Below are 16210 nucleotides of genomic sequence, written 5' to 3' on the forward strand. Positions count from 1 at the left end.
TCGGCAAAGAGTGAGAGCTCCTGGCTCTCCTGCCCTCGCCAGTATGTGCCGTTGTCGGTGTTTTGGATTCTAGCTGTTCCAGTAGGTGTGTAGTGGTATCTCACTGTTTTAATTTGCAATTCCCTGATGATGTTGAGCATCTTTTCATGTGCTTATTTGTCACCCATATGTCTTCTTTGGTGAGTTGTCCAGGTTTTTTTGCCCATGTTTTAATTGGTTCGTCTGTTTTCTTATTGTTGAGTTTTAAGAGTTCTTTGTAGATTTTGGACACCAGTCCTTTATCAGAAATATGTTTTGCAAAAATTGTCTCCCAGTCTGTGGCTTGTCTTTTTGTTCTCCTTATAGCCTTACAGAGCAGAAGTTTTTAATTTTAATGATGTCCAGCTTTCCAGTTGCTTCTTTCATGGATTGTGCTTTTGGCCTATCCACAGGGTTATCGTGAAACCCAAGGTCACCTTGATTTTCTCTTTTGTTATTTTCCTCATCTGCTTTTATTTGGGGGTCTGTGGTGATATTTTGTCAATTAGTTCTGTTGCAAAGTATATCCCTGGTATTTGGTTTTGCCATCTCATTGCTCTGTCTTTATGTGGAGATTCAGAGTCAAAACGTATGACACTTTGCTGCTGCCACTTTCCCAGACCCTGTCTAACCAGACCCCCACTTCTAATTGGCTGTATTGAGGTACAGTTTACATACAATAAAAATCACTATTTAGAAGTGTATAGTTCGTTGAGTTTTGAGAAATACATACAGTCATGTAACCACCACCACAGTGAAGATACGAACATTTTAGTGACCCCAAAAAGGTCTCTCCTGGTCCGTTGCGGTCAGTCCTCATCCCAACCCGCACTCCCGGCAGCCACCGGACCTGCTTTCTGCCGCTAGAGCTCTGTCTTTACTAGATTTTCATGTTAATGGAATCATACAGTAGGTAGTGTTTTGAGTCTGATTTCTGTTATGTAGTGTACCGCTTCTGAGATTCACCTGTGTTGTCTTTCTCGTTGTTGAGCAGGATTCCGTTATGTTGATATGCCATAGTTTGTGTGTTCACAAGCTGATGGGCATTTGGGTTGTTTGCAGTTTCTGGATGCTCTGAGCTTCTGGGTTACAAGTCTTTTCAGACCTACCTCTTCATTCCTCTTGGGTGAGATGTAGTGGAAATGCTGTGTCATAGGGTAAGTGTGTGTAAGAATCTGCCAAACAATTTGTACCATTTTACATTTTCACTGGTGCTGCATATGAGAGTGCCGGTGGGTCCACATTCTCAGTACATGGTGTTCTCAGTCTTTAGTTTTTGCCACTCTGTTGCACTTGCATGGATATTTATTTGCATTACTCTGGTGATAAAGAATCTTGGACCCCTTTTCACTGCTTATTTAGCCCTTTGTATCTCTTTTATGAACTCTCTGTTCACAGTTTCTGCCCATTTTTTTAATTTGGGTTGTCTTGTTGAGTTTTAAGAGTTCTTTGTAGATTATGGATATGCTTTGTCAGATATATTGCAAATATTTTCCCTCAGTTGAAAAGCAGAAGTCTTTAATTTTGATGAAGCCTTCTTTATCACTTTTTTATTTTACATTTTGTTCTTTTCATGCCATAAGAAATCTTTGCCTCTCCTAAGGTTGCAAAGATTCTTATTTTTTTTATTCTAGAAGTTTTATGGTTTTACATTTAGGTCTATAATCCATTTCAAATTAATTTTTGTGTGTGGTGTGGGTAAGGAGAAAGTTTTTTTCCTTATGGATAATTGGTTGCTCCAGCATCATTTATTATAAAGACCTTCCTTTCACCCTTAATTACATTGGTACCTTTGACATAAATTAAGAGACAATATTTGTGAATTCTGAATTCTTCATTCTATTCCTTGGTCTCTTTGTCTACCCTTAAGTGGTACCACATTGGCTTGATTGCTGTAGCTTTGTAAGTAATCCTGGAGACTGGTAGGGATGCCTTCCAATTTGCCCATCTTCTTCAATATCCTTCTGGCCATTCCTTTGCATATCCATAGAGAATTTTAGAATCAACTTGCTAGTTTGTACTTAGAAGCCTGATGGGATTTTGAGTGGCATTGTGTTGAGTCTGTAGATTAATATGGAAGAATTGACATTTTAACAATACCAAGTCTTGGGGCACCTGGGTGGCTCAGTCGTTAAGCGCCTGCCTTCGGCTCAGGTCATGGTCCCAGGGTCCTGGGATCAAGCCCCGCATTGGGCTCCCTGCTCGGTGGGAAGCCTGCTTCTCCCTCCCCCAGTCCCCGTGCTTGTGTTCCCTCTCTCGCTGTGTCTCTCTCTGTCAAATAAATAAAATCTTTAAAAACAAAACAAAACAATACCGAGTCTTGTCCATTAACATGGTATATTTGTCACTTCATCTAGGTCACCTTTAATTTCTCTAAGCAATGTGTTATACTTTTCAGTAGACTGATCTTGTCCTTACTGTGTTAACTTTATTCCTGGCATTTCATGTTTTTAGATGCTAATGTTATTTTTCTTTGAACTTCATGTTCTGATTGTTTAGAAATGCAGTTGATTTTTATGTCCTTACCTCATATCCTGTGACTGTAACAGAGTGAATTAGTTATGTACAGGACTGCTCATGAGAGTGGAGTCAAAATAATTGGGGCCTAGGGGGCGGTATGGCTGGAAAAAAACCCTGTGTGCCCAGGACTGGGGGTTTTCTGGGCACATTTCGGGGGTTTTTCTGGAACAGGTGAGTGGGAAAGATGGTGACAAGTGCTCCGGAGAAGGTGAAATGCACCAAAGTACCAGAGGGCCTGTGGGGATTATGGGCAGGGAGGCACTCTGAGGGTCAGCTGCACCGAGGGCCAAAGGATAAGGATCCGGCCATGGAAAACCTGGGGAAGACTGTTCCCGGGAGAGGAAGCAGCGAGTCCCTGAGGTAGGAGTTAATGTGGCGTGTTGTGGCACAGGGCAGAGCTCGTTGGCGGTGAGAGTGGGGGGACAGCAAGCAGGGGGGCTCGGGTGCCACAGAGGAGGGCTAGGGGCTGTCAGCCTGTGAGATTGATCACAAGGGGTGACCTCACCCCTGCCTTCTAGCCTGCTTGCCCCCCAGTCAGCACTGCCCCCTCTGCCTTCCCAGCAGGTGACTCCTCTGCCCTGGCCTCTGCTGGGGCAGCTCAGCACTCCCCGCCTTCACGCAGACTGTGCCGGGTCTGCAGCGCCTCCTCCGCGCTCTCGCTAACACACGCGCACGCCGACATTGCCGCTCGCACCCAGCCACCCTGCGTACCCTCGCCTGTGAAGAGTTGTCTGCCTTGGCCACATGCTGGCTGCGGCCCATCTGTCCGTAGGACGTGGCTTATCTCCTATCCCTAGCGCCTCCTACGCAAAATACTGCTTGTTACGGGAACAAAGAGCAGAAAGAGCTCAAGAGAAAGGGATGCTATTTAAGAATGATTTTTATAAAGTGCAGTTATGGAGTAAACAAACACAATAATAAAGTTTTAAAATAATAAGATTAACAGAAAGTTTTCCTTTAGATTTAAAGGGAAACCACGGTCCTCTGGGTCCAGGAAGGTTCTGTCGTGTGCCGGCCAGTTTCCTGGTTCATGTTTCCATCCCTGTCGGCGCACTTTGGGCTCTTAGGTCAGGGGCTGATTCTGCAGATAGCTTTTTGGTTTAGATTGAGTTTGTTTTCTGAATATGTTTGCTGATTATTTTTCAGATAATACCCTTTTATATTTCGAATGCAACGCATTATTTTGGTCGTATAATTGATAAACAAGTGGATCTTTATGCAACTCTTAATGCTGAAATGAATGAGTATTTTAAGGGTAACAGCAATAAAACGACCGTTGAAAAGGTGGAGAAACTCGGATTATATGGATTAGCAGAAAAAACACTTTATCACAGGTAAAAGGTCTATGTATTTCATCTTAAGCGTCATGAAACGGGAGGCACCTTTCAGTGGTATCGAATCCCTGTTTGCACCCGTGTCCATCTGCCGTGGTGTGCGCGGATGTAGCCTGGCCCCTGGTGGGGGGTGGTGGCAGCGTCGCGTCCCCCCAGCCGCCCGATGAGGTTCTGCACCTGACACTCCCCTGACCCTGGGCTCCTGGCCCCTGAGCCGGGCACGGAAGGCGGTGTGACGCTTCCAGAGCCGTCCCTGTGCCGCCTACATAGACGCCTCCGCCTCACTCCGCGCTCCTGTGATTGCCGTGAGATGGGGTCCCCTCTCACAGATGAGCAGGCTGAGCCATGGCGGGATGACGTAGGCTGTGCGGTCGGTGTTCCCGTGCCGCTCTCGGCTCCGCTCAGGGTAGGCTCGACCGAGAAACGTGGAAACTTCACTGAGTTGATTTTCATCGTGTTGTCCGATAAAGGGGTTTACTCTAGTCAAAAGTAGTACACATTCTTTATACTTCTGTGTACTTGAATAAGCCATTCTGAATGTTCTTGGGGGCTCGAGCTAATTTTTATTTCTAGTATGGAAAAGAACCTTGCAGTTTAGAGTCTTCTTGGATTTAATGAGTAGGTGGGGAGGCAAAGATGATTTTCCTTTGGGATCTCTGTGTTACACCAAAGCTACGGTTGTTCTCCAGGGTTGAGGTGCTGGAGCTGAGCCAAAAAGAAGACACCTGGAGTCCGGACAGTGTCCTTGTGAAGTTTATAGATGAAGGCCGGACTGGACTCGTCACAAGAGACCAACTGCTGCATCTTCCGGAAAATTTCCACACTCTGCCCCCCCAGGCGGTGGAGTTCATTGTTTGCAGAGTGAAACCCGCTGACAATGAAGTTGAGTGGAATCCAAAGGTAAGTTATTTTGGCTTTTTGTACTTTGTTGACTTTCAGAATATACGCAGAATCGAGGTTTATTTAAATTTAGAGTATTAAGTTTGGCTAAGATGCCTCATGGTTCCTGACAGTTAAAGACCCTTGTCTGGGTGGTCGTCGTCATCATTAGTGCTCACAGTCTTAGAATTGGTATAAGCTACGCACCACGATGAAATAAGTTGGCTGTCAGCTTGGGAGGAAACAGTGTGAGCCCCAAGTGGGTACCCCCATCAAATGGAGGCAGAGGCCAGCTCATTCCCCTGGGGTTGGGAGGCCGGGCAAGGAAAGAGAGCACAGGAAGGGCATTTCCTCTGGGCCCTTCAGGAAGAGTCACTAGGATTTCCCCACATAGACCAGATGAGACACTGAAGGTGGAGAGAACACACGGTACACGAAAGAGCCGTCCCAGGTGGGCTTCCATGGCTCGCCAGACAGCTGGTCCCGCTCATCAGCAGAGCAGTGAGTCTTCTTCCTAACAATGCGCTTGATTCTTCAAAGGAGGGTTAAATTTCATATAATCCAATTAATAGGACATGAAATAAGCCATTGCAGTTGGCAAAGTAAAAACAGTTTGGGTTATAAACAAGGTCGGACATGGTCCAGGGAATAAACAGGTGAGTGTTTGCACAATACAGGATGAACACACAACACTGCTGTTGGACGTCCATTAAAAATACTCCTTATTAAATAGTGGTTTTTTTTCCTTCTGCAAAGTATTCACAGAGTGTCCCTGTGGGCTGGTACCATTGGGCTCTGGGGATGTAGCCATTAGCAAGAAGGTCATGGTTCTTGTCTTCAAGAAACCTTTGGTCTGTCAAGACGATCAACCACAAGTATTTCTTGAAGAGGGGCCTCTGGAAAAGGGGGCAAGTTTCTCCCATGTGTATTCTTTAAAATGACTGTGCAAGGTTCAAGGGGGATGGAAGCATCTAATTGTGATGAGCCAGCTCCCTCCTGTCTGCTTTACAGGAGTGGAAATGGGCCTGAAGGAGTACTCTGGCACGTCGGGTCTGCTGGGGCCCTGCTTGAGACAAACATCAGCCACATGCTCGGGACAGGGTACATGGAAGCCTGGGGCCCCTCAGCTCCAGGGTCTCTTCAGGCTCAGTGAGCTTCCAGAGACAGACTTGTTGTTCACAGAGGAGAGCTAGGACACATGGCCACAATGGGGAACATGCAGCCTGGGGGGTCCAGAGGTGCCATTTGCCTCTGTCCTTATTCAGCTCCCCTGTTAATTACCCTTGTCCACGCAGGGGCATGAGGGCCTCTGTAACCTGCCTCATGGGGTGGGGGTAAGGCTCAAGTGAAATGCATGGAGACGTTTTTTGCAAAACTATATAGCATAAACAGAATAAGATATTTTCCTAAAGCTTCAGAGAAATTACCTAAGTGGTTTTTTTTCTAGGTTACTAGGTACATTCATCGTAAAATTATTGGAAAATTGCATGATGCCAAAGTGATATTGGCTTTAGGAAATACAGTGTGGATCGATCCAATGGTGGGTATGCAGTTTTCTTTTTTTAAAAAGATTTTATTTACTTGGGGGGAGGCGCACACAAATGGGGGAAGGGGCAGAGGGAGAAGCAGGCTTCCCGCTGAGCAGGGAGCCCAACGTGGAGCTCGATCCCCGGACCCTGAGATCATGACCTGAGCCGAAGGCAGATGCTTAACCAACTGAGCCACCCAGGTGCCCTGAGTATGTGGTTTTCTTAAAAGAAATCTGTTTTTGGATGGACCCCTAAAATTATTCTAATTTGTTGCTTGAATAATATATTTCTTCACCAAATATTTATTGAGCACCCATTCTGTGCTAGGTCTGGTGTGGGACACTTGGCTTCTGTCCATGAACAGAAACTCCTACTCTGTGGAGTTGCCACAGGGGTGGGCAGGGCTGAGTGTCAGACCAGGACCTGTAAGTGGGGCCTCCCCGCATCCCCTCCAATGCCAGCATCACCCCCTCTGACCACTCGTACACCAAGAACTCTGCTTTTCAATCTGAAGTTCTCCATTGGACTTAAATCTGAGTATGTGTATAACATTTAAAAGAATTCAGTTCATAAAATTGTTCTGCTGAAAGTTATTTTTATGAGACTGGAAAAGCCTTAATACCTACAAAGAGGAGTTTGGGTGTAAGATTTAAGAGTTCAGAGGAGACAATGATTTTTAGTAGAGAAGGTAAAAATTACCAATACAGGTCAAATGAAGATTTGGCGTCTTGGTTTATATAATAGTATTCTGGTTCTTTATTGGAGAAAAAAATGTAAACTTTTTTTTTTAAGATTTTATTTATTTATTTGACAGAGAGGAAACACAAGCAGGGGGAGAGGGAGAAGCAGACTCCCTGCTGAGCAGGGAGCCCGATGTGGGGCTCGATCCCAGTACCCTGGGATCATGACCTGAGCCGAAGGCAGTCACTTAACTGACTGAGCCACTCAGATGCCCCAAAAATGGAAACTTTATTAAGAGATTTTTAAGACGATAGCTAAGGAAATGAAGAAGCAAATACAATCCACCTGGCATTCTGCTCCCATAGCTCGTGTGGTGGTGTCCATGGCACAGTGGAGGGGAGACAGACCCCCACACACTTCCTTCTCTCCCCAGACCGCTCGGCCCCCAGTTTGAGTGGAGAAAGGCTCTTCTGCCATTCCCAGATGGGAACACATTCCCGGTGTTCACTTAGGAAGGTGCTCCAGCTGGTCTTGGCCTGGCTCCCCACCCTGCTGCCATGAAGGGGATGCCCAGTCCTGGGTCTGCACCTCCCATCGACAGGAATCTCAGTGTTGCAAAACTTCATATTTTGTGTAAATTAAGATGGATGAGAATATTTTGGTTGCATAAGAAAACCAGTGGAGGAAACTGCCCAGAGCACAGGATTTAGGGCCATGGTGTAGGCCCTTTCTGGGCACCGACGTCTCTGAGCCTTAGGGTCCTCCTTGTTAAGAGAGATAAAAAGTTAGAAAGATCTAAGAATTTTGTGTGTGGTCCCAGCATTACAGGGAGCCCCCAACCCCAGCCCTCATCGTACTTCTGTAGTGTGGGAGTGGGCTCTGGAAGAATCTCACGTGTCACCTCAGTTACGAAATCAGCTGGAAGCCACTGAGGGAGGCCCATGAGCGCCCAGTGTGACAGTGAGATCGCAAGGTCACATGAGCGTTTTCTATTGATTTGAAAGTTCAAAGCCTGATTCCTGCAAATAGACTTTTTTTTTTGATTCAAGGTGCACATTACAAAACTTTCAAATTTGAAGACCTCTGTTATTGACTATAATGTTCGTACTGAAATTTTGTCGATGGGAATGGGCATTGACAACTCGGAGCATATAGAACAGCTGAAGACGTTACATGAAAGAGCTAAAATGCCACCTGATGAAGAGAGCCTGAGCCAGGCCCTGTAAGTGGGGTTTTGTCTCCCGTTTGGAAGTGCGGTTTTGTAGGAATAGAACTCAGGAGCTTAGAGACTTTTTTTTTTTTATTTGGAGGTTGAATAGGTTACTGAGTCTCCATGTTTCCGTCACTCAGCTTCGATGATTTCTCAGATTTGGGGAATCTGATTTTATCCATACCCCAATGTACAGTTTTGTTTTTGGTGGAATATTATCAAACCCATCCCAAGTGTATGGTTTGAGCTGTATCTCTGACAGAGTAAGTTTTTGTTAGCTGTTGATCGACAGGCAGAAAAGTCTACACGCTGTAAGTATAGGCCGGTGGATTTTCCGAGCACAGAAACCAACCCCGGATCAGAAAGTGGGCACGATCAGCCCCATGTCCTGCCGCTCCCTCCCCGAGGGCAACTGCTGTCCCGATTGGAGAGCACAGATTGCTCTCCCTGGGTTGTACGGTGTCTGACGGGAATCAAGCAGTGCGGCTCTCCTCTCCGGCTCCCTGAGTTCGGCACAGTTTGTGAGATTCATCCGTGGTGTGTGTGTGGCTGCAGATCATAAGTCCTTACCGCTGCATACGACTCCATCGTGTGAATGTACCATAATCGTACCATTTACCCATTCTGCTGCTGAGGGAAGACATTTCCCTGCCCTGGGCCCTTTCGGGTGGTGGTACAGTCGACGTTCTCCTACGTGTGTTTGGTGCATGGACGGAATTGCGGAGTCCTCCTTAGAGCTGGTGCCCAGTAGTGTTCCAGATCGGTTGTCCCAGCTGACACTTCCACAAGCCGGACGTGAGAGACAGTGCAAGTCCCTGGGAAAGTACCTGGCATCCCCCACGAGGCAGTCACAGAGCCGGCTCAGTTATCCCTTGATTCCGGGAACGGGGAGGAAGGTGCCGTGACTAGAGCAGAAACGCGGGGAGACCCGTAGGTGCGCGCGTCAGAGCCACCCTGGGTGGATCTTGTCGGACCCCGGGGCCATTTGCAAGCCTTGGTCGGGCTCGCGCCCTGAGGAGGGGAGCCATGAGAAGGTGTTGCGCAGAGGGATGATTTAGTCAGAAGATCCTTGGCTATGTGTTGAGAAGAGGCTGGGGTGGGGGACAGAGGCTGCGCCAAGAGCTCGGCACAGGGCGCCAGCGGCTTGGGCTGGGGCGGCTTTGTGGAGGTGGCCAGAAGTAGCTGGCTTCCGAATACAGTTCTGGGGGGGTCTCATGGAGGCTCGCTGGCAGGTCCTGGGTCCTGACAGCCGGGACCTGGATAAGAGCCCGAAGGAGTGAGTGTCGAAGTCCGAGGGGGGCCCAGTGTTGGGAGGTGGGCGGCTGAGGGGACCCCGGAGGGGAGCCTGAGAAGGAGCAGCAGCGTCGGAGGAGGCCAGGGAGGGCAGACTCCCAGAGGGCGGGTGAGGGGTGTCGCGGAGCAGGGAGCTGTGAGCCTGCCACACGCCGCCAGGAGGCCCGACGAGTGAGCACGGCGAGCCGGCCACGGGGTCAGCCCGGGGCCCGTGGTGACCGATGAACGCAGCACAGTTTCAAAGAACATGGCAAAGGTTAAAATACTTGAACCTGAAGTTGTTAATTTTTATCTTAATGAATTTGAATGCCGTGGGATTAGGAGACACATCTGTTTTACACACTTTCAGGAAACAAAAATTGCTCTGTGCTTGCCTGTAAGATTTAAAAAAAAAAAAAAAACAAAGCTGTCGTTAGAATTTAGTAGATTCGATGAGCACGAGGCGCGGCCAGTTCTGTGAAACACAGCAGCTGCGCCTGAGCCCCGGCTCTGTTGCACGCTCGGCTCTGCGCGTGTGCAGCAGTCGGGCACACCTGTGGGCACACGCACGGGCCGGGCGTGCAGAGGGCCGCGTGGGAGGTGCTACACACGGAGCCTGCCCAGCAGAGACTCCATTTCAGGAGCTGGATGGGGAAGCCATGGTGGTAATCTGGGTCAGGAGGAGGAGAAGGGCGCCATTCTTACAGCAGGCTGGGAAAGAGGACGGGTCCTGGGGACATGAAAGCTCTGGAAGCCATAGAGCTTGGTGACCGGCAGACGGCGGGGGTGTGATTGTAGAATCTGAGCCCTGGGCAGGGAGGGTATTGGCGTGGTGGACAGTGTCACGGTGCTGGTTGGGGAGGAGGAGATGGCGAGTTGGTTTGGGACACGTCAGATTGAAGGATTATGGGAAGCATCAGCCCGGAGCTCAGGAAAGCTGCTGGGGAAGACTCGTCTGCTGGGAGTGGAGGAGAGCCACCGTTTGGGAAGTGTGTGACGAGGAGGGATGGAACCCCAGTGGATGAGGGTCTGGTGGAGGAGAGGGAGCCGTGGTGGGCGAGAGGGGGGATGGAGGGTCTGGCGCTGCACTGTGGGGAGGACGGGGCCTGGGGAGGGGCCCCTGCCTGGGTGGTTGGAAACAAGATGCTGCCTCCACCATTTGTGGGGTTTGTGGGATGCCACTCACAGGCTTCATGTGTGTTGGCCAGAAGTCCCCTTGGAGACACACATGCACACCCCCCACGCCATAGATGTGTGTGTGTGTGCACGCAGGCGTGCGTGCATGTGTTTGCATGGGCTTGCTCCTTTAGGGCTGAGTTATCTCTGAAAGGATGTACAAAAATGAATTACGTTGTCGCCCATGACCAAGGCAGTGGGGTGGCTGGGAAACAGAGACGTGAGGGAGGTTTTTTGCTGTGTAAGACCTTTTCATTTATCTCAAAACATTGAACCACATAAAAGTGGTTATCTGCTCAAAAAAAAAAAAATTTTTTTTTAATTTTTAAAGAATGAGGCAGCCCTCTGTGTACTGATACGGAGTAATCTATCTCTAGTTATTAAGTATAATTGAAGGGGCAGAAAAGTGAATGGAGTCCGTTCTCAGGTGTGTAAATGGTGTGTATGTGTGTTTTAGATACAGATGGCATTATATGCTTGTTTATGCAAAGCGCGTTTCTAGAAGTAGCCCCACACTGGTTAAGGGGGTATCTCGGGGAGGAGGAGCTGAGGGACTAGGGTAGGGGTGCAGAGATGCTTTTACTTCCTCCTCTTTTATCCATTTTGAAGTGGGTAGCAGGGCTGGTTATTCTCAAAGTTAAATGAATTGAAAGAACTTTTTTGGTAAATGAGTTAACGCACTTATCGGCCAGTACGGATCGATGATCTGCTCTGGGCTCGCCACAAGGGGCGCAGCAGGGAGCAGAGCTGCTGGCCCTGCCCCGCCCCCCGGGCGTGAGTCCTGACCCCGGGGCAGGTCTGACGGTAGGGTAAGCACCTCACCGTCTGGGCCGTCCGTGGCTGCCTGCCTTCCTCTTCTTGCTGGGACGGCCCCGTAGAGAGCCAGAGCTTGCTGTCTCTTCGACTCCGAGTTAACCTTCACCTCTTCCGTCCAGGGCGCCTTCTCCAGCAGAAGATGCTGCTCGTCCGCAGAGCCCACAGCAGGAGGACAGAGGCTCGGAAAGAGGTGCCGACTCCGGGGCAAAGCCAGAAAACCAAAAGCATGGTTGGTGATTTAATACATGGCTCACTTAGGGGCGCCTGGGGGGCTCAGTCGGCTAAGCGTCTGCCTTCGGCTCAGCTCATGATCCCGGGGTCCTAGGATCGAGCCCCACATTGGGCTCCCTGCTGAGCAGGGAGTCTGCTTCTCCCTCTGCCCCTCCCCTCCCTCGTGCTCACTCTCTCTCTCTCTCAAATGAATTAAAAAAAAAATCTTAAAAAAAAAAAACATGGCTCACTTAAAATCATGAAAGCTTAGAAGTTTTCCAATGTTGAGGCTTTCCACTTTTAGATGAATTCTATAGATGGTGACATAAACTGGTTTTATCTAACTTTCTGTTTTTAATTCAGCTTCCAGTGTTTTTTTAATAACTTTTGCTTTTTTGTTAATTGAGGTATAATGTTCATCCAGGGAAGTACCACACAGCTCATCAGAATTACTTACATGTGTGTCTGTGTCCACGGACCGCACCCAGATGAGGCGGCTTGAACATTTCTAGAGCCCCAGGAATCTCCCTACCACATCTTCCCCGCCTGAAACCCTTCCCAGGAACCACCATCCTGACGTCCATTGCTATCAGTTCCGCTGAATTAGAAGCACAGAGTGTGCGCTCTTGGGGCCTCTCCCACCCGGCATTCTGTCTGAGATTCATCTAGGCGATTACAAGGAGTGGTGGCACCTTCTTACCGCTGAGTGCTATTCTGTGATCCAAACACACCCCGAGTTATTTATCCGTCCACCTGTTGATAGACACTGAGGCTGTTTTCAGTTTTTGACGATGATTAAAGCTGCTGTGAACATTCTTGCTCAGTCTTCAGATGGAAGATTCGGGGGCTTTAGACCAAGAAGTTCAAATGGTGTTGTTTTAGGAAGTGTCATGCTCAGCACTGGTCCCTCACATAGATCTGTGACCAGATGCCTTCTCCTCTGGTGGGCATCTCTCGGCCTCGCAGGTTAAGATGGCTGCCGGTGGTAACGCCGCTCCCTTTCAGAGTGATTTGACTTACCTGATGGTTTAATTATAGTATTTGTCAGAGCCCGTTTTTATTAATTCTACTAAATGTGGTGCATTTTAATTTCTTCTAATTATTGTTTGCGAGTGGATACTCGGAAATTGATACTCTTTGTCAATAGTTCCTCGACTAAAAGTTGCATGAAGTGCGAGAAAGTACTGATAGGTACGTGGAGTATACAGTTACGTATAAATAACAAACTTAACATTTGACTTTCTGCCCAGAAACTTTACCTGAAAACACAAGTGATTCTCCCCTTCACAGAACCACAGAGCCTCTGAAAAGGTACGTCCCCCCATGACCGGGGTCGGCTTCCCTCCCCTTCCCCCGACCCCCCAGTGAATGAATTGTGTGCCCGCGTAAGCCATCGTCTTCTCTCCTAGCTTCCACCCACAGATAAAATGGTTCCAAAAAGATGATGTGGTCATACTGAAGATAAGAATAAGGAACGTAAAAGATTACAAATGTAAATATTTCCGAGATAGAGTCGTTTTCAGGTAGGTTCGTGTATGTCTTGTAGACCTACAATTGGAATCACTTCTACCATGTTAAAAGACTGGCCTTTCTCTCTGTACACCTAGTGGCTGGGCGGGAGAGAAGTTTTACTTGGCTGACATGGAGCTGCGGGCCAGCATAGTAAAGGACGCCTGCAAGTGCGCGATCACAAATGGGGAGCCTGTGATCACTCTTGCCAAAGAGACCAGGGGATCTTGGTGCAGCTTACTCAAACAGAGGGTGAGTGGAGATGAACCGGGGCTGGTCTCAATGCCCCGAGCGTGACTTACTCTGTCATTTAATGTCACCTCTTCTGTTGACCAGAATCCTAATGTGGCTTTTGATTTCGATCACTGGCAAGAATGTGAAGAGGACAGCCAGTTCCCCCAGGGTAAGATGGGGTGTGCCCACTTCCTGGGGAGTCGCAGGTGCTGAGTGCCATGGTTTGAGGACTGCGGCCCTTGGGGAAATGGGTTGTTACCGTGACGCCCTTGGAAATTGGTTTTCTCCTGGTGGCCGATCTTGGTGCTAAATGTTCTGGTTTGAGGAGGTATCAACTCTTAATTATAAGCATACCTTCTTACAACACTTCTACAGATTTTCTTCCTGGGAGGATAATTAATTTCTAAGCAGGCACATTTTACCTGCTCATTTCTTGCCTAAAATAATGAAAATGTAATGTAAGTCACAAAATAGAGCTCTAGAACCTAAGGGACTTTTTCTGCATTGGCCAAAATAATGGCAGGGTTCGGGGGTGGGGGAGATGTGCTAATGAGTCTGTAGTTAAGAGATTTTTCAATAATACCGAACTCTTGTAGTTGTGAATTCTAAAAACCTGCCGTGCAAAGTGGCAGAGAGGGCTGAGAACAGTGACCGGACATCGGAGGATGACGGAAGTGAGAGTGAATGAGCACAAGTCCGATCCAGAAGGGTGGCCCAAACTGCACACGGACAGATGGACACATCGTGTGGCTGGGAGCTCAGGAAACAAGCAGTCACGGCTAGACCTGTCTTTGACTTAAGGATAAATTCTGACCAGGCGTCATCCTGGGGCACTGGGATTGGTACTGGTGAGAGACGGGGTGCGGGGACTCTGGGGGTGTGGGCTCTGGTCTGACCTGGGCCCAGAGTCCACCTGCACCGCCTCTCGCACGTAGCCTGTCCCCACACACTCACCCTGAGGGGCGGGGAGCACGGTGTGCCATTTGGGGGATGAATTGTCCTTTCCGGAGCTAGCCTGTTCACTTTTTCCCGGAGACCTGGCTGGTACCTTGCCGAAACCCTGGTGTTGTGCATATAAATTGAGGTTTCCGGTTTACGACTTCATGCTTTCTACCCCGAGCTGGTTGGGATTCAACAGAACGACCTGTGGACCTGTACTTGCAGTATTCTGGGGAGACTGGGGGTGACCCGCAGATCGACCAGGGGTGAGAGCGGGGTCACCTCGGCCGTCACCAGCCAGACCCGTGGCTTCTGGAGGTAGAGGTGCTGCTTCTGAAGCCCCGCCTGGCCCTGCACCATCCTGGGCACTTGGGATGAAGATTTCTCCTCGGTGGAAACAGAAGAGGACGTGGGGGGCGCCTGGAGGCGACCCTCAGAACAGCTCGGTGTGGGGAGCCCTCGCAGCACCCAGGACGCTGTCCGGGCATGGACCCCTGACTGCGGGAGCACCCCGAGCCGGACCTGCCGTGGTAGCCAGAAGAGCTGCAGAGGGGAGCAAAATGTCAGCCCTGTGTCTGTCTTCAGTAGGAGGCAGCAGCTTTGCTTAGAGGCCGGAAAGAAGGGTGACCGAGCGTGACCATCATTACTGCCCCCAAGACCTTTATTGTCACATGTCAGAAAGCACAGAGGTCCCAGTAGGTAAGCCACCGCTTGAACAAACTGTCACCAGGCTGTCCTGTGAGCAGGTTGGGATCACACTCTGACTCTCAGTTTCCTCATCTGTAAAATAAGACCTCCTGCTCGCTGCGTGGCCTCGCCCTGCTCCGGGGGCCACCCCGGGATGCCTGCCGGGCGGGGGCGCCGTGAGGGAGGCTGGCCCCGGGCCGCCGGCAGGAGGACGGGTGGGCAGCCGGGTGGTTGCCGCCGGGATTCCCGTGGGCTGCTTGGCGGGTGTCAGATCGGCCCATGAAGTACTGGAGTGATTGTCCTTTTCCTGGGCTAAATCGGGCAGGCTCTTCAGGAGGTCGGAAGTCCTGGGGTCTTTGCTGGCGGAGGGAGGCTTGACTCTGCGGAGCTCTTGTAATGGCCTCAGCAGGTGCCTGTGGGTAGAGCTTCCGCGCTCCCACCGGGGGAGGCCTCTGGATGGGTGGCCAGGCGTCCTGAGTGGCGCTGGCTTGCCCTGTGACTGCTGGCCACCTGCTTATATTCACTCTCTTTTGTAAAACATAGCAACAATAAGAGCAAGTGATAGAGCTGCCTAGATCGGGGGTGGGGGGGTGTCCAGCTTCTCTAGTGTTGTTCACAAATAGCCCGAGGGGAATTGTGGGGGGCTGGGCCAGATGTTTAAATCTGGATTTCTTTGTTTCAGACATTTAAATTTACCTATTGAAGTTCTGAATAACATTTTGTAGGACAGAGACAGTGACTTGTGAAATGTAAACAAATACCAATTTTTTTTCTTTTAATACGTATTGATTTCATGTTTGGGGAACATTTCTGAAATGCAAAGTAAAAGTACTTTTGTCTCTATGCTTCTAGAACTCACAGAGTCAGTCGTGGTGTGAAGGTCTTTTGTAGTATATCAATAAAATTTGTGTTTTCACAGATGACAGTTCACTTTTTTTTAAACCATATTTTCCCTGAGTGCCAAATGCAAAACAGAATTATATTCACTACTGCCCTTTCTAGTTTGACCTGAGTGCCAGTGAAGGTTGGGGTGGGGTGCGGGGGGGGCCGACCCCCGATTGTGGTTCCTGTCGTGGGCACCAGGCTGTGGATGGTTCTGGATGGTCCGCTTTGCAGTGGGGGCCTTGAAAATCAGCCTTGGGTAGACCCGCCTGGTACATCCCGGGTGAAATACAGGGGCTCAGTACTTCGGGCGG

At 49.2% G+C, this 16210-nt stretch overlaps 1 protein-coding gene across 9 annotated transcripts in view; it reads left to right on the plus strand.

Annotated features, from left to right (window-relative positions):
* The window catches only part of TDRD12 (tudor domain containing 12), a 68493-nt gene extending 52558 nt beyond the window's left edge, over positions 1-15935 (plus strand). For 3 of the 9 annotated variants that reach the window (XM_036068997.2, XM_078063085.1, XM_078063084.1), the window contains 10 exons: positions 3685-3872; positions 4562-4772; positions 6199-6291; positions 8011-8183; positions 11555-11664; positions 12896-12956; positions 13055-13168; positions 13253-13406; positions 13491-13557; positions 13985-15935. In XM_036068997.2, the coding sequence (XP_035924890.2) occupies positions 3685-3872; positions 4562-4772; positions 6199-6291; positions 8011-8183; positions 11555-11664; positions 12896-12956; positions 13055-13168; positions 13253-13406; positions 13491-13557; positions 13985-14076 (1263 nt within the window). In that variant the 3' untranslated portion in view covers positions 14077-15935. Of the gene's footprint in view, positions 1-3684; positions 3873-4561; positions 4773-6198; positions 6296-8010; positions 8184-11554; positions 11665-12052; positions 12957-13035; positions 13169-13252; positions 13407-13490; positions 13558-13984 lie in introns of those variants that run through there. The other 6 variants (XR_013444254.1, XR_013444252.1, XR_013444255.1 and 3 more) reach the window with 6 other exon arrangements.
* Positions 15936-16210: the final 275 nt, after the last annotated feature.

This window comes from Halichoerus grypus, chromosome 15, assembly GCF_964656455.1.
Source record: "Halichoerus grypus chromosome 15, mHalGry1.hap1.1, whole genome shotgun sequence".
Classification (NCBI taxonomy): Eukaryota; Metazoa; Chordata; class Mammalia; order Carnivora; family Phocidae; genus Halichoerus; species Halichoerus grypus.